At 47.7% G+C, this 24,325-nt stretch overlaps 1 protein-coding gene across 1 annotated transcript; it reads right to left on the bottom strand.

The window, feature by feature from the left end:
* Positions 1–12,771: 12,771 nt before the first annotated feature.
* LOC121833642 (uncharacterized protein K02A2.6-like) lies at positions 12,772–14,137 on the bottom strand. The gene is made up of 2 exons (XM_042287078.1): positions 13,578–14,137; positions 12,772–13,136 (listed from the first exon to the last, which is right to left on the bottom strand). The coding sequence occupies exons 1-2, from the start codon at positions 14,074–14,076 to the stop codon at positions 12,772–12,774; spliced, it is 864 nt and encodes a 287-aa protein (XP_042143012.1). The 5' UTR covers positions 14,077–14,137.
* Positions 14,138–24,325: the final 10,188 nt, after the last annotated feature.

A 24,325-nucleotide genomic window follows, 5' to 3' on the forward strand; every position in this document is an offset into this window, starting at 1 on the left:
GGCATCGCATTTCGCTGTCTGAGGACAGCTTTAACAAGCACATGCATCCACAAATTGAGTTCCAGCTTCATTTCCAAAATTCAACGGCTCAAGGATTCGGGGTATCCTAATTCGGTCATTACTTCAACTTGCGAAAAAATCGTGAAATACCTTAAAACAGATCCAGAGATCGAGCAATGTGACCTCGAGCAGAAAGAGAAAAGGAAAACTTCAGTCATACCATACATCCACCGCCTTTCCCACGGACTCAAGAAAGTCGCCTCGAGATACAATGTGAATGTTGATTTTTCCACCTGCCACAAGCTCGGCTCTGTGTGCTCCACAGTCAAGAAACGTGCTAGAAATGACGATCCTACATCTCAGCCGCAGCAGCATCAAACACGGAATGCAGTTTGTCACCTGCATAAAAGGAGTGGTCTACAAGATCCCGTTTTCCTGCGGGCGTGCCTACATAGGACAAACTGGGTGTTACCTCAAGATAAGACTACGAGAACACCACAGTTCCACGAAAGGAACCGCTCACACACATCTCGCGATGCATTGCCGGGATTGCGGATGCCAACCCTTTTTTAACAACACGACAGTGATGTTCCGACACAACCTAAAACTACCCCGAGAAAGGATGTAGACATACTACATAACACAAAACGGATCTCTGTGTGTGAGCCAGCCCACAGTGACTTTGATGAAGAGCGAGATCGGCTTTTTGGATCTCGGATAACTCGGCTGGTATCGTGTTTAGTGAAAGAAGAAGCGCCAGGCCACGGAGGGGCATGCCTGCACGAGCAGCAGCAGCATCATATGTATTTTCTTTTCAATAGAATCAGTTGCTAGATCAGCGCTTGTCCTGTGTTTTCTCCTCTGTCTGTCTTTGTCCTAGTCGCACTGTAAGTTATAATGTTGAGGCTTACTACTCCCTGCCGTTCCCATATGATGTATCTGGGAAATCAGTTTCTTTAGTACAACCCTGCCGTGCCAATGTGCGTCGGCGGAGGAAGTTAGGAGGTCAACTTTTGAAAAAAAAACATGCATTATTTCGAGTAGGTTACCTATGCTCATTGCTCAGTGACAACCAAGAAATATGCGAGCACCGAACGAAAGCTGTCCACAGCACGGGGTCTGATTTTCGTCTTGGCGAGAGTGAAGGAGCTAAAAGACTGTTTGCAAATATGTTGCCTGTCAGTGCGAGAAAAAGAAGAGTTTGGGAAGTCAACGCACTGGATTTTCTGTGACCAAAAGGGGGACCGAGCAGAGCACAGATTTAAGATTAATAATTAGTGAAGCATCATCAATCAGGTGCGACTCGTGTTCTCACCGAATGGGCAGTCAAGGCTGACATGACACTCGTGTTCAATCCGCGCTTCACACTGACTCCTTTTAGGTGACATGGAAAATCGGTGCTAAAACCTCAAGTTCGTCTAAATTGTGTTGGTCTCGCCTGCCATGAAGTGTCAATCACTGACGAAAACACAACAAAAAAGACATTGATGTATCGTCTGCTAAGCGAGATTTAAAATGATCTGTGAACGTCTGCTATATCACAAAGGATGCAATAGACCTTTTTTTAAAAGCTGCACCTGCAGGCATGAAAATTGACACTGTGTGTAAACATAGAGACAGTCAAACTCCAAACCCAAGCAGGGTCAGCTCTCGCATCACGATTCAGTGCTTTACCATCACAGATATTGCCTAGCCTGATTTTGAAAAAGTCTTTCCTGTATCAGCATTCAGTTTAACTAAAAAAACTTACGGAATCACAAAGAATGGTAGCAGCAGTAGTACTCATTTTGGGATATGAAGAAGCTTGTTGACCATTTAACGCAGGGAATGAAAGCAAAGTGTAGATAAAAAAATGTTTTAAACTTCATTTTTTTGCTTTGTATGCATGTTTGTAAGTACGGCCTATGGGCGCCGCCATCTTGCTTGCTGGGGGGTACTTAGGTACACTGTGGGCCGCGCCATAATCTGACTACAACGTCGTCTCAAGGCATCGTAATTAGGTTATGGCGCAGCTCACGCGCTCTCCAGCTAGGGAGATGGCGGCGCCTAGGGGAAGTACCTGCAAATGTGTATATGTAATCGATCACTAAAGTTATTTTTGGTGCAAATGAACTTCTAAGCAAAAAATCTTTTAGGTTGCGAATTTGCGACATCGAGCAGTTAGGCCTGGACAAATAGGATATACTGTTTCACCTTACATCCGGATGCAGAGGACGCTACGTTACAACCTCGACCTCCTGTGCTCTGGCCTCGGCCGCCCTAGCCTCAGCGTCCCCCAGTCAGGTCGGTCCTGGTCTCAACCTGCTCCATGCTTGCTTGAGCCTCGGTGGCCCTGCCGTGGCTTCGCCCTCGTTGGCCCAGGCTTTGACCTTATTAGCCCTGGCTTCGGCCCCGGTCTGAGGCTCGCTGGCCCTGGTCTCGACATTGTTGGCCCAGGTCTCGCCCTCCTTTATCCGGGCCTCCTTGGACCTAGAAGAGGCCTCTTCAGCAGAGGCCAGGGCAGATACAGCGAAGACAGGTCCCCGAGCTTGTGATGCAACGTCCTCAGGATCCGCAGAACATGCACCGAGCTATAAACAGAAAATATAAGCAGTAATGATAGATTATCAGAGTTGCACAACAAAGTATAGCATTGGAAGTCCTAAGCAACTGCTTCCCAGAAGTGACCCCTGACTGACCCGCAAAGTTGCATTCCCGTTGCCCACCAACTTTTTCTAATGCTGAGGAAAATAACATCATATGTCATCTGCCCTCACAGTGCAAAGGTTACTGAAACAGTAAATCTACAGTCTCCAATTACTTCAGCGTTCCGAACAGCTTCCAGTTTGCATGAATGAATAATTGATAAGTACACTTGAAAAAGCAATAATGACATTGATTAAAATATATCTAACCAAGCACCAAAATGGCAACATTATATAAATCTGATGTGCTCTCCATAAAGCTAACACTTTCTAACAAAAATGTTGTTATAATACCCTGTGACCTTTCAGCTCCTGGCGAAGCTTTTTGAGAAGCTTGTCCCACACAGTGTCGTTTTTTTTTCTTGTTGGCTGCTTCTTCTGCAACGAGTGATTTGAAGAAAAAAAATCAGCAAGTGTTCGCAAAATTTCGAAAGACGTTGCGAACGTCGCTGTTGAAGCCGCAGGATCACAGCGTGGTTCATGTTCCGAAGTTCCGCAATTATAAGCTGCGCCATTGTTAACTCATTTCCTTGACGTCACACTTCGAGCAGAAGAAGCTCTTGTCGAAAACATAATCAGCGACGGACTCACCCGGTCGGTGTCCGCCGGAGCATCATCTCGTAGAGTGCGAATCGTCATCATCGGGGAACACCATCTGTAGTTCTTCAGCCCATTTCGACCAAGTTTCCAGTCGCTTCCCCGTCGTTGGATGCCACTCAAGCCGTCCCGCTCACCTTCGATGAAGCAACAGCGAGCGTTATTTCATCGCTCCACCCGGACTGCGCTGCGCCGCCACCGTGTTGATATGCGCCGCCCAGTCCCGCGCACTTCATGGCCCTCGCTGCCGACGACGAGTCAGAGAAGGCGGGAACGAACGCCGTCAAGTCTGGCATCGCGGTCACCGATGCGAAACCCGGTTGCGACCCTAGGGTCCGTACGAGCTCACGGACCGCAGCCATGGCTGTGCCTTCTCGTCGAGTCAACGGGAACACTGAACGGCCTCTCCTTGGTGGCGGAAACAATTGAGGAGTTTCAGCGACGGTGTCACCGCCCTGGCGGCCGGTCGCCGAAAGAGCAGTGTTGCCATCTTGTCTTTGCGCGCGCCGCTAGATTGAGACCAGGAAGTCACTAAACAGTCGCTAGATTCGCCGGGAAGTCGCTAAACTATTCGCTGAATTCCAAAAGCTTATTAAACCCTTTTAAAGTAAGTGAACCTCAAATAATCATATCGCAGGTATTTTGAGAGGTTAAATTTACACTGAAAAACAACTAGGACTTTTTATTTGTAATGTTTCTTTGGGAAACGACTAGGGCGGTAAGTACGAAAGCACGAATAAGAAACGGGTACTTGTTAATTTTACCACGGAAATAATGACTGCTTTGTCTTCAAGAACAGTTCAACGGAACAGTCCAGAAGAAGAAGAGTTCTTCCTCGATGGTGACTGTGCTCAAGTCACCTAAATCTGCCAGTGTCGACGGCTCGTTGTCAGCTTTGTAGGCTTCAGCTGTGCCAATTCGCCAAACAACTTCTGGAAGTTCGTAGTCAAAACACGTTTTTTTCGTGCCTTTTGAGGCCAGCTTTGAGGTCAGGATGACGTTTGGCGGAGAGCACGTGGGTACGTGGGCGCGGGAGAGATGGTCTGCAGTGTTAACAGTGTTGACATTTTTCATAAAGTGCGCCACTAAATTGAGCATATACCCAAAGCAAACTCGGCTAGAGAAGCAATAAGGTTTAGCCCACCAGCATCTCTAAAATTGTTCAAAATAATAAGATTACGGTTGAACACCAAAGTCGCTAAAAAAGGTCGCTAGCCGCTAAATTAAAAAAATCCGTCGCTAAATGTATAGAAAATCGCTAAATCTAGCGACAAAATCGCTAAAATGGCAACACTGCGAAAGAGAACGAGGGGGATAGGTTCGCTGGGCGGTGGCTTTGTGTATATGCGTTGGCCGCGAACGTAGGCTTATAAACTTCGGCAGCACGAATATTACGCGGCTCTAGTGTTTCGGTACGAGCAACAGAGGTGACACGATCTGCTACGACCAGCTACGACCACCCGCCGCAGCGATGCAGGCGTCGAAGGAGCGCAACCTGTGTACTACGCAGTCAGCCGCCGTCGCCCGGCGCAGATCGTTTGGCATTCAGGGCTTTCCGCCCCGGATTCTTCGCTTGTACTTGGAACCGAGTATTATTTTCTGTGCTTGTGTATGTGCTCAGTGGCTGGATATGGACCTCATAGAGCAGTTCGTCAGACTCAACAGCGATTCAAAGTTGACGGCGGAAGGGCTTGCGGCAACGCTTTCGGTTGGTGCACGGCTGCGACGACTACACGGATAAATTTTAAGATTGCTGCTAGCAAGGTGGGCCATAGTCGCTTTATGTTGACACGATTTTGAGTGTAAGTACTCCGTGCAAAGGTGAATCTATCGCGTTTCTAATCCACCTTTGTTTTTGTTGTTTTTTGGCACGCACGACAGACTGCTAAGCAAATGCTTCTGTACCGATCACGTGAATGTCTTCGGCCTTACATTGCGGAACGCCCAATAAAAAGTCATATTCGTTCAGCAAGAAAACTTCCCTTTCGAGTGACCTTCTGATTGATAATTTCTCCCGTACTTGAGTGCTTTAATCAACACGATCGATTAAGTTTGCTTCCCTAGTTAGGACATTTTTGTGCTACATGCGGCACTAATGCTTGGCACGATGTTTGCCACTGGTGGTATTGTGAATTGGCTTACTTCCAAAGCTAACAGTGTGACAGGTGGGACCATTCAATTTGCTAAAAATGTGATGATATGGGAATTTCGTTGCATAACTAGCGTTTTACGTTTAAGATTGATAAGAAACATGCTCATGTGATGATGCATGTCTACAGCATAAGCTTTGCAGATCCAGAATGGGTGTGCTCGTGGCTACACCCTTAAGGTTTTTAATGGACCAAATTGGTGATTACACGGCAATAAATGTTGTGGTGAAAAACTGCCCATTGACTCGGTGAGTTTTGATCGTGACCATTGGTGTGCTGTTGGCAAATTAGATAATGGCACACCTTTTCCCTGACCATCTGGCTTCAAGGGGCATTGCATCTAGATGTGCTCAAATATCTTTATTTCAAGGTTCAGTGGACCCCTCTCCATCATTACAGGAAGGCAGTCTCAAGCCACAACAAACAGCAGTGAATATACGATGCATAATAACAGGCACCAGTGTCCAGGCGTATAGTCCGCAGTAATCAGTTTGAGCCTAAAAATGTTTCTGTTTTGTTTAGATAGTTTGCATTTGGTGTATAATCCGCAGGGCCCGATTTCCGCACCCAGTACATAGCCCGCCAAGCTGGTGCGTTGTGTCTTCGTGCTTTTTTTCCTGGGTGGCATTTTCTTCAGAAGTTCTTCGGTGAACGCTATTGAGCCTGAAGAACTGCTTTTGAGGCCCATATCTAGCCACGGAGCACACACAAGCACAGAAAATAACACTCGGTGCCAAGTACAAACGAAGCACCTGGGCGGAAAGCTGTGAATGCCAAACGAGCTGCGTCGGGTGACGGCGACTGACAGCGTTGCGCCCCTTCGACGCCTGCATCGCTGCGGTGGGTGGTCGTAGCTAGTCGTAGCGAGATGATCTTCACTTCAAGCAAGAAATCTTGTTATACCATAGTCAAGATATGTGTGCAAGTGTTCGACGACGTGGGCTCTCTCACGTTGGTGCAGTTGTCATCAAGAAAGGTGCATATCAACAATGTTGCGTGTTTGAGGCTGAAACTATGACGCATACTTATCTAAACCTAAATTTATCGGTCTGCGGCTACAAACATTTTCGTTGACGTTGCTTAGATGATGTAACCATTCAGGCCTCGCATTAAATGGTGTTGCGACTCTTCGGTTGTGTATGAAAACCTATTTCTGCCCTAATAAAAGACATTTTCAAAAGGACATGTGTCTTCTGCTGATACATATCTTCCAATTTACAATGCAGAGGCAAACAGAAAATCAACTGCATACATCTACAACTTAGCATAAGCACCTTTGGCATTCATTCTTGAGCACACTCAAATATCAGCTTAGTTTGGTCTTGTTTTAGAAGCTTTGCCCTGTTCTGTAAAAATGAAACAGTTAAAAAAGCTTTACCTTCGTTCTCCTTCTCGCATTTAATACAGACTTGTTTGTCAGCACATATCACCGTGGCACATACAACTCGAATGACCGATGAGACTATTGATATTACAATAAAGCTTCCACAAGAGCCAAAACGAGGCTTGTAGGGGTGCAAAAGCACATAGAAATGAGATTGGCGCTTCCGGGGATTGTTTACATTACGCGTAAAAACAGGAGGACCGGCGACCAGCTGATCGCAAGATAACACCAAGGATACCGATGTTTCGATACACAGAACGCAGGATAAAGACCTCAATCGTCCCTTGTATGCTGCAGTTGTCATACTTTCTATCCAACCGCTTTTTAGCACAATTAACTAGAACAACCGAAGAGTTCGCGGCACCTTTTAATGCGAGGCCTGAATGGTTACATCATCTAAGCAACGTCAACGAAAATGTTTGTAGCCGCAGACCGATAAGTTTAGTTTTAGATAAAGTACGCGTCATAGTTTCAACGCGCGAACATTGTTGATATGTACCTTTCTTTGGACCCGCGTACATTCGGTTCAACTTGACGACAGCTGCACCAGAAGTGAGAGCTCACGTCGAACACTTGCACACATATCTTGACTCTGGCAAGATTTCTTGCCTTCAACTGGCTTGAAGACTTCATCTGTAGCATCACGGTAGGTCTTGGTTGAAACGATGATCGTCTCGCACACGGCAACAAACAGAGAACTACACGCTTTGTTTTATTTATACGCTACCGGTCTACGGGCGTCGCAAATCTATCCCCCTCTTGTCCGCCATGTTGGATCGATCGGAGCGCCCCCTATATTCGCTGAAACTCCTCAATAGACGCGCATCACCGCCCGTGAAACGCGCATCACCGCCCGTGAAGAAGACTCACGTTCGTCGGCGCGAACGTGGCTGTCGCAGCCACCACTGTTCCGGGAAGGCTCAGCGGTAATCCCACTTCTGAATGCTAAAGTTTTCAAAGTAACATCATCGAACGTTCATAAAAAAAACTGGTTTATTTAAAGAGAACAAAACTGACGGCTGATCAATCCGGCACCATCTGGATGATTGTATGGGTATGGATACTACTGCGGCAACGGCTCTGCTGCGACACCTTGCAACGCACTTGGTAACGGGCGGTAGCTTGCGCCACCTAGCTTAAGTCTAAAAAGCGACGTATTTGCAAACGTGGTCGGTCACGCTCACGACTGATAGAAATACCAAGAACTCAAACGCGTCACGACAGCAACAGACCCCAAATCATTCGAATTTTAACACTGCAATGAAACCACGCGGAGCTCTCAGACGCAGACACGATGGAGCTTGTTTTTTCTGCGTCGACGAAACTCAGGAGCATCAATTTGGCGACCCGGTGCGCCACTACACAAACTGCACTGCTTTATAATCCGACTGAGAACTCTCGACGACAGAAGATGGCTCGTCGATGTTGGTGGGGCAAATAACACGTAGCACTGATGATTAAACGATGGAATCACAGACGTAGTCGGTCATGCTCGCATATTTGTTGATTGTCACCAAGCAACCACTTTCTTTGTACGCGGTGTTCGGATTCATCCGCCAAGCTCCTGACTTTTGCGGGTTATTTTAGTCAACAAGATTTTTTTTTCTGAAAAAAAAAAAAATGGGGGGGAGGGACAACTTGTAGTGAAGACGCGTGCGTCCGCATTGGTGACCCCGATCTGATATCAGCCTCCCGAAGCTGGTGGATCAAACGGTAGATAGCGTATCTCACTCGCTGTTGCAGGCTGCTCACCGCATCCGTGTAACCAGAGCGAACTGGAAACGACAACAACTACGCTGAGACTGCCGTGGTTACCTTTCACATTCCTGAAGATATCAACTGAACGTACCTTTCACAGTTTTTCTTGCGCTCTTGTGAGGGGTAACCACTGCGTCAACGCAACTATTGTTGTCGTTTCCAGGCGGCTCATTTCTTGATCGCCACGCCGGGAAGCTACGCGTCCACAGCGTGTGTGCAACGTATAATGGTCACTACACTCATTGTGGGACGATGCAATCGCAGACGTAGTCGGTCACGCCTGCCACCGGAACGCTGAGAACTTGATCAGGGGGCTTACGTACAGCACTGAAACGCCACAGCGCTCGAAACAACGCGAGCTGCTGACGCCATTTCATGACACAGACACATCGACGAAGCCCAATGTTGTCCTCATTTCATGGTGAGCGCAGCTAAGCATACTCGGTGCATGCTCCGATTATCCTTTCAGCGCACTTCCATAGTAAACTTTTCGTTCACTAAAAGAAACCTTAGAGAGGCAACTGATAAGTCACTGCACGAATACTTACAAGATCCTTCCAGCTTACTTCCATTACGTTCTTCTAGTGCACTAAAAGATACCCAGGGCAGGCTACTAGTAAGACGCTTCGCATGAACTTAAAAGCTACTTAGGTCTTAGCTAGTTTACTAAAAGTATACTATTAGAGTACTTACTTCAAGCATACTAAGAAAGGACACTAACAGTACAGGCCTACTTCTGGCTAGCATCCTTTAAGGACAATTTTAGTATACTTCTTGAGAATGAGTATCTTAAAAGACCGTAAAGTATACTTAAAGTAACCTAGTTTTCGCTAAGGGCTGCGAGAGAGATTCGAGCTGAATAAGTAAATTGAGGCAACAAAGGTGGACAAAGTTTTAAAGTTCTGTCAAAAATATTGGCTCACCAACGTCGCGCGTTTACGTAAAACAACAACAAAAAAAGGTTTTAGTTTTAGTTGCAGTATAAGCGCACACCAGCGCACTTAAAATATAAATAAAATTACTTGCATTACGCGGACGATCTGAAATCGGTGAACCATCGCTCTTAGCCTTCCGGAAACATTGGCTGCCACGGATAAAACGCTAGGCGTGCCCACGCCGCCGATCTGTACGTTCAGTATAAAACGGGGTCCGGAGAGCCGTTTGATTAAACCGGTGCCGTTTGCAACATGGTCACCGGTTTGAACAAACGTGCGACAACTTTGCCCAAACGAGTCGCCCATTTGTCCAGATGAGCGACCCATTTGCCCAGACGAGCGACTCGTTTGCCAAAGGAGTGACCTGTTTGTCCAAATAGGTGACCGTTATGGCTCATACGGGAGACCCCTTTGAGCCATACGGGCGACCCCTTTGACAATCTGGTGACCGGTATGGTTAAACTGTTACCGGTATGGACCCGTTTTTTTTCATATAGGTGCCAAATGGTTTTTTTCAGTAGGGTATAGGTTGATTTTGGAGTAGCCACAACTATTCTAAGAACACGAACCGCTTCACAACGGCAGCCACGAGCGAGAGTTCGATGGTTGGTAGAGCCCGCCGATACAGCCCAAAGATGGGGAACGGCAACCTCCCGGTTTGTCGTCTGCTAGCGGAGTTGGGTGCGTGCCCTCTCTCTCGTTTTACCCCGCCGAATCCGCTGAATTTTCCGGATGTATGGAGAGGGCGCTACTGTCGAACAAAATGGTGCCGCCCAGAGGGCGCTAAATAGAATGGTGTTATGAGCGCTAAAGATGTGTCTTGACACAATAAAGTAATCGGAAAAGTAACGATTACTTCTTTAAGTAATGTCCAATCACTTTTTCCGTCAAGTGATCAAGTATTCTAATCGAATACTTTTTCGCCAAGACTAATAGCAATTGTAATCGATTACATTTTTTTAGTGACGTGTAAAAGACTGCATTAGTGACAGTATTGTTGTCCTGTGGCGTATACAGTGCGCTACCAATCATCATCATGGTGTTTTTAGAAGACGTGAAGCCAGATTGAGGCCGAACGAACATGTGTGTCTCGTATGTTGACCGGGTCCCATGATGTAATAGTATGTATACTCCCTTCTTGAATTATTTTCCATTTTATTAAACATAGTTTCTCATATTTTAACAATTCAGAAGTAGGATGAGCTGCTCCTCATTCATACCTTACGGTGAGTGAGCGAGACTTTGCAATTCGTCAAATCAGTGGTGCGAGGCCTGACATCGGAACAAGATCCAGATATTGCAACAAGGCGAGTTGACCTCACTTTGATACCCGAGATCTTACTGACATGTGATCTGTGACCATGCAATGGGAAGCAAAAACAAAAATTGACTTAACAGGCGAGGTCAATGCAGGTGTGATAAAGATGATATGGCACGAGTGCTACGACGAAATCAAGATCTTAAGCACCTGTCATTGACACAGTTGAGTCGACCGACGTCTTTGGATATCTCCATGCGGGTAACTCCGGGTGCGTTAACTGCGATTTCCAAGTTCACCGCAAGTGATGGTGGCATCGCGGCAAAACGAGTTGATTACCGAGTTTATCCACATCACTGAGTTAGCAAGGTGGGACGAGGAAAAAAAGATAACCGGGGCCAATTTGAAGCTATCAGGACCGATGCGTCACTGGCTGGAATCCTTGGGCGAAGCTTGCAAGACGGGCGTCCTGGGAAGCCGCTTTTCGGGACGCTTATGTCGACCTACCGTTGAAAACGCAACAGTGCAGAATCATAGAACGCCGAGTGCAACACAAGGAAGAAGACCACGAAACCTATGTTTACGACAAAGAAAAGCTTTACAGTTGCCTGGGACTTAATTTAGAGGAGACGAAGGCGGAGATTATCACGGGACTAGCATTGAGCGAACTCAGCTATGCCATGCGAAATCGATCTCACCTTTCTATTAACGACCTTTTACGTGACATTAACAGCTACGAGCGTTTCCAGAAGAATCGCGACGCAAGATTCCTGTCGGACCGTACACAACAAGGAGAACGAGGCCACGGCAAACTTCGAAAGCCAAGTTGCCGTCATGAGCTGAGGATGACAATTCCAACCATGCCCAGAATAAGGGGCCGAAATGTTTCAATTGTCTGAAATTTGGACACATTGCATGAGACTGCCCGGATTCACAACGGGAGAAAATGTGCACTCGCTGTGGGGAGCGAGGACACTACAAATAACTGTCATGAGTGAAAAACAAATGCACCACAAGTGGTCAAGAATAAAGACCGGCAGAAAGTTTGTGGGTCGTCGCAAGTGCTCAAATTAGTGAACATTGATGGAGAACCAACAGCTGCTCTTCTGGACACCGGTGCGCACATCAGGCTGATCAAGACGAAACTTGCCGCCCACCTAGGCAAAAAAGTAGCAGCTCCTAGCCGATTAGAACAAGTATATGGCGTAAGCGGAACGTGCAAAACCTTAGGGGAGATCCAAGCCGACCTTGAAGTAGACAACAAATTTTTCAAAGCCTGTGAGGATGCAGGTGGTTCGAGACAACATTTTTACGGGCCCTGACATCATCGTGGGAACAGGCGTCATTGACACACCAAACGTTGTGCTACTTCAGAAAGAGGGAACGATTATGTTGCTAGATGAACGAGACCATTTCTCAAAGAAATCAAGGTTGTCCATGATGATGTGCGAGTTGCGTTGTCCACCATAGGGTCAAGCTTGAGAAAAACACTGTACAATGGGTCACACTTCTTTTACATTATGAAAAAAAAACAGTCATAATGCCTTATAGCTGGGGAGGACGAGATGGACTACCTCTGCGAGTTAAAAGACGGGGATACAGGTCTTCCTATCGTGAACGTCACCAACTCTGACATCATCCTCAAAAAGGGCCAGACAGTTTAGTGTGGAGATCTGGTTCAACTTCAGCATACCGATGAGCTAATGCTTTCACAACGTGTAATCCACTACGTTTTAGTGCGGGAAGGAGGGCCTGTCTGCAATCAACAGGGAAAAGAACAAGGTTGGACCGTTTGTGACTAAGGGACACTGAAGTAAATTCGGAAGACAAAATGAAGGAGTCATGTCCGCCTAGCTGGTTGGCACAAGACTGAGCGTTTATTCGTCGTCGTCGTCGTTGTGCCTTATTTTTCGGCGCGGCCGATCTTGATAGATCGGCGGTTTAGAGTAAAAGAAGAAAACAAAAACAACTTCGGTCAGCCGCGTGAACCGCAGCGCGTGCAGCGTCATTCGCTCCCCAACACTCCTTTCCCCCCGTAGAAGAGACGTGATGGCGAGCGACGACTTCGCGTTGATCGTCGCGGAGTTGGAGACACGGATGTTGGTACCGCCTCAGGTGGGACGGTCTCAAGAGCGGGGTCTGGCGCGGAAGCCGCCTCAGGTGGGACAGTCTCGGAAGCGGGTGCTGGCGCGGGAGGCTCAGTAGCTGCGTCACCGGGATCACGACGGCGAAGCTGGTCGGCGTGGCGCCGGTGGTCCTTGCCATCGCCTGGGGACTGAACTTGCACCAGGCGGGAACCAGTTGTTGCCTTTACGATTCCGGGGCTCCACTTGTCGCCAGGACCGTAGTTTCGGAACCACACTGGCTGACCTGGGCGAAAGGGACTAGCTTCCGATTGACTGCAAGGAGTGGGTAATGGAGGCAAGGCGGCGTCCAGACGTGAACGTATATCGTAGCCGAGTAAACGCTGAGATGGGGAACAACCGTCTTTGCCGGGTGTACGACGATACTCATGCAGAAATCGCGCTAATCGTGTCACCATACTGCCCCTGCTCAGCCGTTGGAGCCCTTCTTTTACAGTGCGGACGGCTCGCTCCGCGAGTCCGTTTGATTGGGGGAAATAGGGAGGCGAGAAAATGTGTCGGATATTGTTCCGCTCGCAAAATCGTTGGAACTCGGCGCTTACGAACTGGGGCCCATTATCGGAAACCACAGTCCGTGGTATTCCGAATCGGCTGAAGATAGAGCGTAACGCGGACGTGGTTGCTTCCCCTGACGTGCACTTGAGTGGAACTGCTTCAATCCACTTACTATGAGAGTCAACGAGAACTAACAACATGAACCCGTCTATTGGGCCGGCGAAGTCCACGTGCACTCTCGACCATTTCTCGTTCGTCTCCGGCCATGGCACAGGATCTCTGGCCGGTGGGGCTGGAGAAACTTGGGCACATTTCGTGCACTGACTGACCATACGCTCCAGATCTTGGTCAATTCCGGGGTACCATATAATGGACCGAGCTAACGCCTTCATGGCCGATGCGGCGCGGTGGCTTTCATGCAAGAGAGCAAGTACAGTCTTCCGAGCCCTTTGCGGTATTACGACTCGAGATCCCCAATATACCAGGCCGTGCGAGGTGGTTAGTTCGCTCCGCCTTTCCAGGAATGGCTTTAGGGTCATTTTCCCGTTATGACTCTTCTGAGGCCAGGACCCACTTTGAACCCACTTTTGGACCTGCCTTAAGTCATTGTCTTCAGCCGTCAGCCGCTGCAGGTCTGCCGTTGAAACGAAGTTTTCATCGAGCTGCTCCATCAGAAGAACATACTCCGACAGCTCCTCGGTTGATGATTCACCTTCCCTTGAGCACGGCAGCCGGCTGAGGGCATCTGCATTCAGGTTCTTAGTTCCTTTTCGGTACACCAGATCGAATGAATAAGCCCGCAGTAACAACGACCAACGCTGTATGCGAGCGGCGGCCATCGATGGGATTGGCCGATCCGGACGAAAAAGGCCAATCAACGGCTTGTGATCGGTGACCAACGTGAAATGGCGGCCCAGCAAGTACTGCCGAAACTTCGTTACTCCAAAAACGAGAGCTAAAGCCTCCCTTTCGAGATGAGCGTAATTACGCTCGGCTACGGATAGCGTACGTGAACGAAACCCGATCGGTCGATACTCGTTTCCAACCTTAATGGACAATACCGCCCCAATGCCATAAGGCGAGGCGTCACACTCCACTCTTAGAGGCTTGCTGGGGTCAAAGTGGGCAAGAAAATTTGCGTTTTTCAAAGCTGCTTTGCTACCTTCGAAAGCCTTGTCGGCGGCGCTAGACCACTGCCACTTTTGGCCTTTCACTAGCAGTGCATAAAGCGGAGCTAACAGGGTCGACATGTTCGGCAGGAACTTGCTGTAATACGTTATGAGACCGAGGTATGACCTCAGTTCCGAAACGTTCTGCGGTCTAGGGGCTTGCATGATTGCTTCCATGTTCTCTTCCTTGGGATGAAGACCTGCGGCATCTATTTTGTGACCCAGGTAATTGACCTCTTTCTGACGGAACTTACATTTGTCCCTGTTCAACCTGACCCCGTACTCCCGCAGCCTTTGTAGCACTTGCCGCAGCGTTGACTCGCCATGTTTCTCGGCTACCAGAACGTCGTCCAGGTAAACTTGTACTCCATGGAGATCTTTCAAAATAGACTCGATTCTGCGCTGGAAGACGGCCGGTGCGGATGCGATGCCGAATGGCAATCTATTGTAGCAAAACAACCCCTTGTGCGTGTTGATCACGGCCAACTGTCTCGCGTCTTCGTCAAGACAAAGCTGGTGATACGCGTTTTTCAAATCCAACGTGCTGAAGACCTCACCACCACAAAGAGATGCAAATATGTCTTCGATAACAGGCAATGGGTACTGTTCGGTATGGCATGCCGCATTTACCGTGAGCTTGAAATCCCCACAGATTCTGATGTCACCACCCTTTTTAACGACCGGCACTATCGGGGCAGCCCAAGCAGAATAGGGCACGGCAGATAACACGCCCTCGGCCACTAAGCGATCCAACTCATTGGATACCTTATCGCGTAGCGCGTAAGGTACAGGCCTTGCTCTCGCGAACCTGGGTTGCGCGTCTGGGCGTACGAGCAGACTCACCGGCGGGCCTTCCACGGTTCCAAGTCCAGGCTCAAACAGATCCGAGAACTCCTCGAGTAGCTTTTGAAGGTTCCGATCGTCCATTGGTGCTCCGGGTCCGGCGGCAGGAGTGGAAGTAGGCGTTCTAGCGCCTGAAAGACTAAGGACAGGAACTCCGCGAGCATTCATGTCAGTAATCAGGTCCCGGCCACACAAAGAAGGACCTGAACAGCCGAGCACAATAAGACTACCCTCTGTAGTCTTGTCCTGGTACTTCACGCGCATGTTCAGCTCGCCTAACACGGGCAATGTTCCAAGGAAACACGACAAACGAACAGACGTTTTCTGAAGTTTCGGCCACGAGTTTCGGTACTTGTGGTAGACGTCTTGGGGAATTGCGCTCACGGGAGACCCTGTGTCCACGAGCATCTTGAGGGGCACGCCAGCCCAAACAAACTTTCGTATTACTGGTTCTACTGAACCAACCAAGTTGTCAGACCTAGCGTGAGAACATTGGAGCGTAAACAAGCTTCCTTCCTCGCCTGATAAGCTGTCGCTGTATTCGACGGCGTTCATTCCAGGTTCGTGGTTGGCTTTGAATCCACGGCCCCCTTTCCTGGGAGTAGTAAGGTCTCGGCAGCACCTGGCAATGTGCCCAACCCGACCACAGTGATGACACGAGGCTCTCTTAAATTTGCACGATTCCGCGTCGTGCGTGGAGCTTCCGCAGCGTGAGCAGGCTAGCGTCGTACGCCTCCGGGAGCTCTGAGGAAGTGGCGATCGGCGATGTGGGCCTTGTGTAACCGCGTTGATATCGGACTCCGGCGTCGGCTTCATGGCTGCGATGTTTACGGTAGCGGATTCCGCGGCGAGCACTATGTCCTCGGCCACTTGTAGCGTTAAGTCTCTTTTCGTGAGCAGCAACTTCCTTACATCTTCGTTGGTGATTCCGCAGACGATGCGATCACGGAGAAGGCGTTCGCGAATGTCCCCGAAGTTGCAGGTCTCGGCTAGACGGCGAATCGCGACGAAGTATTCCGGGACGGTCTCGTCTGGCTTCTGATCTCTTTTAAAAAACTTGAAGCTCTCAGCGATTTCGTTCAGTTTCGGTGCGTAGTACGTTCCTAAGCGCTCCACGACTTCGGTATATGTAAGCGAATTGACCGCTGTCGACGAACTGGACGCTTGCAAGACTTCAATTGTCTTCGAACTTAAGGCGGACACGAGCAACGCTCGTTTCTGCACCGCGTCGGTCACTGCATTCCCCTCGAAGAACGCTTCCAAGCGTGTCAAATAGGTGGTCCACTTATCTGATCCCTCGTTGAACTGGGGAACAGAGAAGGCCATGGTGTGCTTGGTCGAGGTGGGTTGACCGGTTTCAGACATTGGGTTCAGCCTCGTCGCCAATGAAGTAAATTCGGAAGACAAAATGAAGGAGTCATGTCCGCCTAGCTGGTTGGCACAAGACTGAGCGTTTATTCGTCGTCGTCGTCGTTGTGCCTTATTTTTCGGCGCGGCCGATCTTGATAGATCGGCGGTTTAGAGTAAAAGAAGAAAACAAAAACAACTTCGGTCAGCCGCGTGAACCGCAGCGCGTGCAGCGTCATTCGCTCCCCAACAGACACAAGAAAGAAATCTGTGAGATGTTGAACAAAAAGTTTGGATGCTTTGCAAGGAGCACCAAAAAACTGGGGTGCATGACAGTTGCGGCCATGACTATACAGGAGAAACCAGGGAGTTCAGCCATGGATGGCCCAATCCTTACCGCGCATCATAGACAGAGCGGCAACTCACTTGGCAAATCACCGACGAGCTTAAGGCCAATGAACTCGTAAGGTACAGAAAGTCGGAGTACAGCCAGTTCAGTGATCCTAGTTGAAAAAAGAAACAGGAAAAAAATCATATCCAAAAAGAAAACAAGAAGAAAAGCAAGAAACAGCCAAAGTGTTTCCAAGACGTGACAAACTCTAAGTGACTGAGGACAGCCAGCAACTCAAATTTGGCCGATTGTTGTCGTGTGGCGTATAGTGTGCGCCTACAATCACCGTTATGGTGTTTTTACAAGAGCATCTGAAGCCAGCACCAGACCGAACAAACATGTCTGTCTCGTGATGTAAAACGGGTCCCATGACATACTATGTATTCTCCTTTCTTCAATTATTTTATATTTTACTGTACATTTTTTCTCAACTTTTACAGTATCGACAGTCGCATTCCTACTGATTTGATTCAACTGATCCTCAGTAATGCGCTTGACATGCTCGATCACACCGTTCTGATTAGAAAAGCCGCTTGGGTTGGTGTCCGAGGCTCACTACTACTTTGGTTGACTCGCTTCATGGTGGGTTATACCCGACGCGTGCTACCATCGGTCAATGTCCCAGAGCTATCCAGCTCTTTCTGGAGTTTCACAAGGCTTCATACTTGGCCCAACTTTTTCCTTGTTCTATGTTAACGACATGCCGCAAAACAGTAACACCCTACTTTACAGTATGCAGACGAAAGGTCCATTGTCCCCCGCATCACTTCTCCCGCTGGTCCATCTGCCTTCAAGGCTACATCACTTGCTTTTCAGAGTGGGCGCATGCAAAGTGCCTGGCCATGAGTGAGGGTAAGAGCAGAGTGATACGCTTCCACAACGCCAAGACTACCAGTATTCCCCTATACACTATCTCAGGATCCCCCTTATGGAAGGTACAAAGCCCATCAATTCTTGGGGCAACGCTTGTAATATTTGTACCCCAGCACTGGACTTATCTCTCCACATTTCAAGCATAGTCGCTAAAGCTCTGTGCACTTTGGGCTTTGTGACATGGTTGTCGAAATTCTGTGGTTTTTCAAGACTTGCTTTGCGCTGCATTTGTTCTACCAAAGTTGGAGCACTCCGCGTATGTGTGGCACCCATACCGAATCTAGTTGACTCACCAGATGGAGGATGTGCAACACCATGCCATGTGGACACTGCTCACTTGTTCCGACCGCTGACATGCTACGCTTCTATCATACGAGACGTGGTTGCAGCATTGGAACTGGCGGACGGAAAAGCACCGTTACACTGCGACTCCTGTTGCCCTTCAATTGCTGCACCTTGGACCGGTCGCTCAAAAGCTCCTACATCTCAGTGGTTTGACGCAGTAGAAGAAACAGGACAACCCGTGTTTTTATACTCCAGAACAGTACAGCATCAAAACGCGGTGTTGCCAGCTGCAGTTCGGGATTTTCTCGGGGTCCCACTCGGCGTTTAAATGTCCTTTCCTGGAATTTATAAATAATTGCGAATTTTGTGTCGAGAAGTTTCTCGGCACTTGGCTTAGCTTCGTCACCTAGTTATATTTTGTGTTGTTTGTTTTCCTTAACATCCTTCTTCACAATCTTAGGCGATTGGCTGACAGGCACACTGCGTATGGGTTTTTGCCGTTCTGTCAAGCCTCCCACGTCGCCCCGGACCGCATGTAGAGCAAATAAAGATTACTATTTCTATGCATAGGTCACTACAAAGGTTTGGAACTGTTGCACACAGACAAGGCAAAACAAAAATTAAGCGTCGTGCAATTGAAGCCTCATTTGTTCCTACCTTAAAATATTGAACAACTGCCCCCTAAAAATTTGAAGATAATCGCGAAAAAATAGGGGATGGGCACACCTGAGGTCATCAATTTTGCATATTTATGTACTGAATATATTTCTTCAGATGTTTCAAATTTTGGGGGTGGGCACTTAGCTCGCAATGGGCAGATGCACGGTATTCCAAAGTAGATAAAAAAAGCCCTTCATTGTCTGCAACAGTGCCACCTTGTGTCAACTGCGGACGTACGCATGTTACGACCCGTCTTTTCACTTAACTTCGGTGGTGGACATCAAGAGACAAGATTTTCGAGCAGTGGCGCGCTACAATTTCAAAAGTGGCCTAAATGATTCCAAATCACCGGAACGGTTGCGATGTGCTCCTGAAGACGCTGCACCATCACGTGAAACAGTTTCGTGTTGGTTCGGTGAATTAAGGTGTGGCCGCACCTCTCTCAAAGGTCACAAGTGCACTGGCAGACGTTCAACTGCTGTGACCGAAGAAAACGCTGCTGCTGTGAAGAGGTTTGGTAAGGAGGATCTTTGTCTGACAAGCTTTGTTTCTTGGGTGCCACAGAATTCGACGGTAGCTCAAAATCAGGCAAGGCTGGAATGGTGCCAAGGAATGTCATACCTATTCTAAACAAGCAACCATAAGAGAAAATATTTGACCGTAAGGAGTGAGAAAACGTGGATTATCCAGTGTGCTCTTGAAACCAAGCACCAGTCATCTGTTTGGATATTGTCTGGAAAAACTCCATTGCTGAGGCTCAAAATGCCAAAAGGTGTTGAAAGAAAAAGGTGGCAACCTTCTTTACAACCAATGGGCAACTGGCCACAGTGGCACTGGAAAACCAAAGACTGCACAATGATGCACCACAGTTTGCCTGCCAGCAGTTTACGTGGGGAGGGACAATAAAATTCAGCTCGAGGTGTTGAAGAAGAAAAATCAGAATAGGAAAACAGAGATTAATATGGTTTTTTTTCCCAGTTCGCTACTCTGCCTAGAAGGAAGAGGACATGGGGATTAAAAGAGATAATTAAAAAAAAATCAAAGAGAATAGTTTGGTCCTTCAACAAAAAGTTTGGAAACACTGGCCAGCTGGTGTACAGCTCCCATCACAATCCCCAGATCGGGACCAATAAAAAGACGGACAATCACACACGTCTCAACCAATTTATGCCGGCAAGAAGCAAGCTGGAAGATGCTGTCAGGACAATACACAGAATGCCCGATCAAAGTTATGGTTTCTATCAGTTTCACAACATGAACATCCACGGGTACATCGACTGCACAGTAACCGCACATTTGGTTTCCTAAAATGCTGAAACTTGAAATAGAATAGTGCAAGCAAAGAGCATACGTCAACTTCCAGTAAAAAAGAAAGTCAGCTCGGCGACTGTGGGCCGCTTCGCGCACAAGCAGTTTCACAGCATAGAGAGCACTGCCATAGCGATACTGGTGACGCACGGAGCCAAACCAACAAGACGACAGACGATCATCGGTTGGCAATGGGACACAGGTGCCATCGGCGACGGTTTGCGTCTTGGGTCATGACTCATGACCACTTTCACAACCGGCAGTACTGCCATAGCGATGTTGGTTATGCGTGGAGAAACAGAACACAAGGCGATCAGCAGTTGACACACTCGGTAAGGATGGGGTATGGTAGACCCACAGTCTAATAACAGGCAGAGTCGCTGCAACGGTGAATTTCGCGGTCACCATACTCACGGGCTCACCGTCGTGACACTTAAAACACTGTTAGAAAATTCCATCAATCTACGTGGAAAAATCGAATAGAACATGTCCCGTTTTCTGGAAATGCATACAATGTGCTGTTTGCTTTCAAAAACGGGAATTGTACCATATGCATTGAAATGTGCTATTTAGGCAATAAGTATGAGCTTATCCGTATAAATAAAAAAAGCCTTACAAGACTACAGTTTATAGTCGGTTCAACTGGTATAAGCGAATTGAACGCGCCCAAAAGTGCCGGATATCCAGCAATTTTTATGGAACTCTATCAGACCGCGGAAGTACAGTGCCTGTGAGCCGTGTTACGCCGCGAGCAGGAAGACATCTCTCACCCGCGCATGCGCAAGCCGCTGCCGGCCGGCGTGGGCCCGCGAACTGCGGAGTGCTGCTGCCCGTTCGGAAGGCGAGTTCGGCGTTGTTATCGCGTCGTCAGAGGCGTTCAGCGGTGCGTAGACGGCTTTGTTTTCCAAGGTACGTATACGTTAAGTTGTTCCTAACGCAGTGTTATTTTACTATCTCTAAGGGTGTCGTATATTCCAAGTTCGGGATGCCCAGCGTGTAGCGTCTCGTCTTCCCAGCTGCATAAAGCTAGGCCTTTTATAGTTCCTGATTCGGGGCGGCATACTGCCCGACCCTACTTAGTATTGATGGTATGCTGCGCTGCGTAGTTACGCAGAAAAAAACTGGAGAAATGAAGTTAATGCAGAAGGACAGACAAAATCATGCATGAATTGGCGCAGACTAACAACTGTTTAATTTCTTTCTCTTCTTTCTCCCCCGACCCGTATTTCCAAATTTGCGGCTAAGAAAACGAATGGTTGATGTCTCGAATTTGTTGGCTTCTGAACTTGATGGTGTTTGCTGTAGCTGCCTCTTTGATATACGAACTGGATGGTGTGTTTTTTGTAGCATTTACCTGGGGCCTGATGTTTGCTCCGACAAGTTTGGTATCTTATTGAGCAGATCTTAATTTCTTCTTGTCGCAAAGGTAGTGATGGCTCACTGACGCACGCTCCGTGTCTACCCGAGGCCATGTGAAAAGCCTCGATTATTTCACGCTTTGTTCTGTCCTTTGATCTGGCCAAGATGGAAGTAGTGTCAAGGAGAGCTTTGCAGTTGCATTTTGAACAATGCGCTGCAAGGTTGCCAGGTGCTTGCAGTTGTCTGCATGCATGGTTGTGCTCCCTTAGTCTGTCGTTAAGGCATCTCCCAGTCTGCCCGACGTAGGATCTTCCACACGACAGTGGTATTTTGTATACCACACCTTCGACACATTCAACAAATTTGCTCCTGTGTTTCTCTTGACACAGTGCCTTGCTGTTAGTCTCGTCCACTTCATTGTTGACCTTCCTGCATAATCCTTTGAGCCTGAAAGGGGCAAATAGTGACACTCTGACTTCGTACCTTGCGGCGATGTTTTTTATCCTGTGTGAAAAATTGTTTATATATGGCAGTACCACCATTGGTCTTTTGTCCAAGATCTTCTCCTTGGTTTTGCACTTTCCTGTGAGTGTGGAAATACATTTTTCTGCGACAGCTACCAGTATGGGTTCAGGATAATCGCTTGCCTGTAGTCTGCTTGTCTGCCTCTGTAAACTTTCTGAGACTTTATGGTGACACGATTTTTGAATTGCTCGCCACATGCATCCTGAGGCAACACTCCTCTTTACTAACTTTGTGTGTTCAGAGTCATACGGCAGAATTCGTTTTTTTCCTCTAGTTTTGTACATCCAGCATGTGTGTCTGTAATCAAAAGTCATGTGGATGTCCAAGAACTGAAGGCTGCTTTCCTCAAGTAACTCAAAAGTAAAGTCCAGTCCTCTGTGCGCTTCTCGAAACTTCTCCGTGATCTTTGAACATACCTTGTCTGTTAGTTTGTGTATTGGAAAACACACAAAAAAATCGTCTACATATCTAAAGCACTTGCTGACTCCATCTTTCTGGAAAAACCCCTGTAGTTCTCTATTTCCTTTTGCCATGTACAGGTGGTACTGCCATATATACACAATTTTTCACACAGGATAAAAAACATCGCCGCAAGGTACGAAGTCAGAGTGTCACTATCTGCCCCTTTCAGGCTCAAAGGATTATGCAGGAAGGTCAACAATAAAGTGGACGAGACTAACAGCAAGGCACTGTGTCAAGTGAAACACAGGAGCAAATTCGTTGAATGTGTCGAAGGTGTGGTATACAAAATACCACTGTCGTGTGGAAGATCCTACGTCGGGCAGACTGGAAGATGCCTTAACGAGAGACTAAGGGAGCACAACCATGCATGCGGACAACTGCAAGCACTTGGCAACCTTGCAGAGCATTGTTCAAAATGCAACTGCAAAGCTCTCCTTGACACTACTTCCATCTTGGCCAGATCAAAGGACAGAACAAAGCGTGAAATAATCGAAGCTTTTCACATGGCCTCGGGTAGACACGGAGCGTGCGTCAGTGAGCCATCACTAGCTTTGCGACAAGAAGAAATAGATCTACTCAATAAGATACCAAACTTGTCGGAGCAAACATCAGGCCCCAGGTAAACGCTACAAAAAACACACCATCCAGTTCGTATATCAAAGTGGCAGCTACAGCAAACACCATCAAGTTCAGAAGCCAACAAATTCAAGACATCAACCATTCGTTTTCTTAGCCGCAATTTTGGAAATACGGGCCGGGGGAGAAAAAAGAGGAAGAAATTAAACAGTTGTTAGTCTGCGCCAATTCATGCATGTTTTTGTCTGTCCTTCTGCATTAACTTCATTTCTCCAGTTTTTCTCCGCGTAACTACGCAGCGCAGCATACCATCAATGTCAAACCAACTAGCCCAACTCCAAGCATTCATTATTCCTACTTAGTAGTTGGGCACTAGGAGGGCACAGTTTTCGCAGTACTCCCGCATTATTATGCCAAGCCGCTGTCAACATGCGTGCTTCAGCGCGTCGAATATAAACTTCTTTCGCCGCCAAGTTCAACCTCACATGATTCAAAGTTTAGCGCTTGATCGGGGAGGGGGATGGGGCACTTGGAGGATGAGGGAAGATTGGATTAGAAGGCGTGAACATTGGTCAGTTATGTTTTAAGGAACGAAGTATTTTCATAAGGTCGAACGCGTAATATAGTCTCAATAGAGCGTTTGAGAATCGGAGCTTGTTTTTAACTTTCTTTTTTTAAATGCGTCTGAAAGCATAATCGAGCACTGCGTTCCTCTGCTACTCGACCGTGTGAGCGATCTTGGCAGCCTGCTAAATATGCGGTGAAATAAGGGTGGCACCTGCTTGATGCAGAGAAATAGTGCAGGCTTTTGCATATTAGGAATAGTAACGCATTATCGTGCGATATTTTGAGTCGCCCAGTAAACTTATCCGCGCTGAGCCAGTGATCAATCATCGTCGTGGTGATACTCGTGTGCGTGCCGCGGATGCTCCGGGCGTTTTGCGTACTAAATTAATGCCATTTTTTCAGGACTGATATTTCCTAAATAACCTGAGTTTCTGATAAACAAATTTACTTCGAAATTACCCCGGTCGAGTTGAAACCTTTATTGTAATAGGTGGTATTGACTGGACGCCACATCGGAGCTCTCTGAACGCTGCGCATGCTCAGAGTGAACTCCCG

This window comes from Ixodes scapularis, unplaced genomic scaffold (assembly GCF_016920785.2).
Source record: "Ixodes scapularis isolate PalLabHiFi unplaced genomic scaffold, ASM1692078v2 PGA_scaffold8__174_contigs__length_109621045, whole genome shotgun sequence".
NCBI lineage: Eukaryota > Metazoa > Arthropoda > Arachnida > Ixodida > Ixodidae > Ixodes > Ixodes scapularis.

Bases quoted from the DNA above. Each gene is read 5' to 3' on its own strand.
- LOC121833642 (XM_042287078.1), bottom strand. From the start codon at position 14,076: ATGGAGCAGCTCGATGAAAACTTCGTTTCAACGGCAGACCTGCAGCGG. The intron at 13,137-13,577 runs GTAAGTGGATTG...CCTTTCGCCCAG, and splicing joins AGTTCTCGTTGACTCTCATA to GTCAGCCAGTGTGGTTCCGA.